Below are 1,924 nucleotides of genomic sequence, written 5' to 3' on the forward strand. Positions count from 1 at the left end.
TTACGTAAAAAGGAGTCGGAACTTTTCTTTCGTAGCATTAGTCTTGGGAATCGGTTCTCGACTAGATTCTTCGCCCAGCTCTAGACATGCGTGAAAGAGCTCGTGAAAGCATGACAAGTGTACTCACATCCCCAATGTTTATGTAATGCATACAATGTATAAGACTCTGCGGAGAAAACTACGCATATTACTGAGATAATAATATTATGCCAATCTTACCTGTATGGTAGCCTTGCCGGCCAGCAGAACTCCGATTGTAATTACGAGATTAGTTAGAATGGCAAACATACAGAAGATAGTGTGAGCCCTCTTTCCGAATCGGGCTTTGATTATCTGAAACCAAAAGGAAAAGGCAGAAAATTATATGGATGTAAAACCATAAACATAGTAAGACTATAATCGATTTACGAGGTTGGATCCTCGAATTTATCGTCCATTTCAGATCAGACCGAGACTTGTGGGTGGAGAGACGTAAAAACTTCCCTCTCCCCTGAAAACGGAAGTTTCTGAACCCCTGGTTGGAGATTCAAACAAGGATCATTCGCTCTGGCCTGTGCCATCTCCTTACTCGACCTGTCAGAGACGCCCTCCAACCACCTGCGTTGGCATATATTCCATGTTTGATTTACTGCCTCCCCTATACTCTCATGTACATAAGACGGAGAGCAGTCGACGCCACGCTTGCCCGTCCTTGGCCACGTTCTCCAATCTCGGCACATCCAGGCCTTGGGTGACAGCCTCATCCATTTCTGTGCCTCTGCAGCTTCCAGTGTCTACTTCTTTTTCTTTTCCCGATTGGTCTCCAATACCATGTCTGATAGGGCAATCTTTTTTTCGGCATTCTTAGAGCATGCTCTAAATATCCCCATCTTGTTCTGTTTATGTTCGTTCCCTATGTTTAAAGGAAACACTAAATCTGGCATGAATAAGTTGAGTTCCTTCACGACTGAAATGTCGTGTGGGTCTTTGATTAGAAAGAAGGCATGTTGACAACCTTGCACATTAAACCAATCCGATCTGATCTGACTCCCTCTCAAATCGAGCACGGCATTGTAAGATGAGGAAAAGAACTTCACTTAGGTTCATAACGTTTTAAAACCATGAAGGCGTTCCATCATCTCAGTAAGAACACCCTAGGCTTCCATACGGATAACGCTGGCTTAGCCAAAATATATTCTTAACCTTGAGTTGGAAGTTTTCATGCCTCTCCACCCACAGAACTCCGTCTTATAGGATAATATGGATTATAATTATCCTCAAATATCTATTTAACGGTTGAATCAGTGTCATCCATAATTTGCAAGGGCAGTTTGTGTCAAATTGACACAAGTCATTGTGCCAAAATTGGAGAACCTATGTTCGATAGATAAGGAGATATTTGACAAGTTGCGCCACGATTTCTTTACCACACTCTGCTAAAAGGTGATCTCATTGTATTGAGAGGGGCGTTAAACCCATAACATAGTCTTCTCCTTCAGCTGTACATCGATATCGAAAATGACTAAAGTATGGAGCCTTATACGGCTTTACCTAGGCGGTAGACATAGAGGTAGCAGATTGAACAAATACTGATTCCTTTCCTTTAGATTTTGATTTCCTTATATTATGGTTGGTACACTTGAAAATAAGGAAGTTATAAAAGGTGTCTTACTTCTTACAAGTATGATGACAGGGACATATTTTAAGTTAGGGAATTAATGTTTCTGAATTTTCCTCTGGTGGTGACTTTATAGCCAACGATTTCAGCCACCAAGGGATCTTTAATGGGTGCAACGTGCACATCGGCCCTCTGTGATTTTATTCCGTATTCTAGTGGACTGGATGCTTGATCTACCCTAAAATCAGCGGTGTAGAAGATGGAGAGTGAGAGAGTGAGTGAGTGAGTGAGTGAGTGAGTGAGTGAGTGAGTGAGTGAGTGAGTGAG

General features: G+C 42.0%; 1 protein-coding gene across 1 annotated transcript in view; it reads right to left on the minus strand.

The window, feature by feature from the left end:
• The window catches only part of LOC101857968 (urea-proton symporter DUR3), a gene marked incomplete in the record, with an annotated part of 88,436 nt that overhangs the window by 23,757 nt on the left and 62,755 nt on the right, over nt 1–1,924 (minus strand). Inside the window, 1 exon segment of the mRNA XM_035971388.1 lies at nt 211–336. Coding sequence (XP_035827281.1) covers nt 211–336 — 126 coding nt within the window.

This window comes from Aplysia californica, unplaced genomic scaffold, assembly GCF_000002075.1.
Source record: "Aplysia californica isolate F4 #8 unplaced genomic scaffold, AplCal3.0 scaffold00426, whole genome shotgun sequence".
NCBI classification, from domain to species: domain Eukaryota; kingdom Metazoa; phylum Mollusca; class Gastropoda; order Aplysiida; family Aplysiidae; genus Aplysia; species Aplysia californica.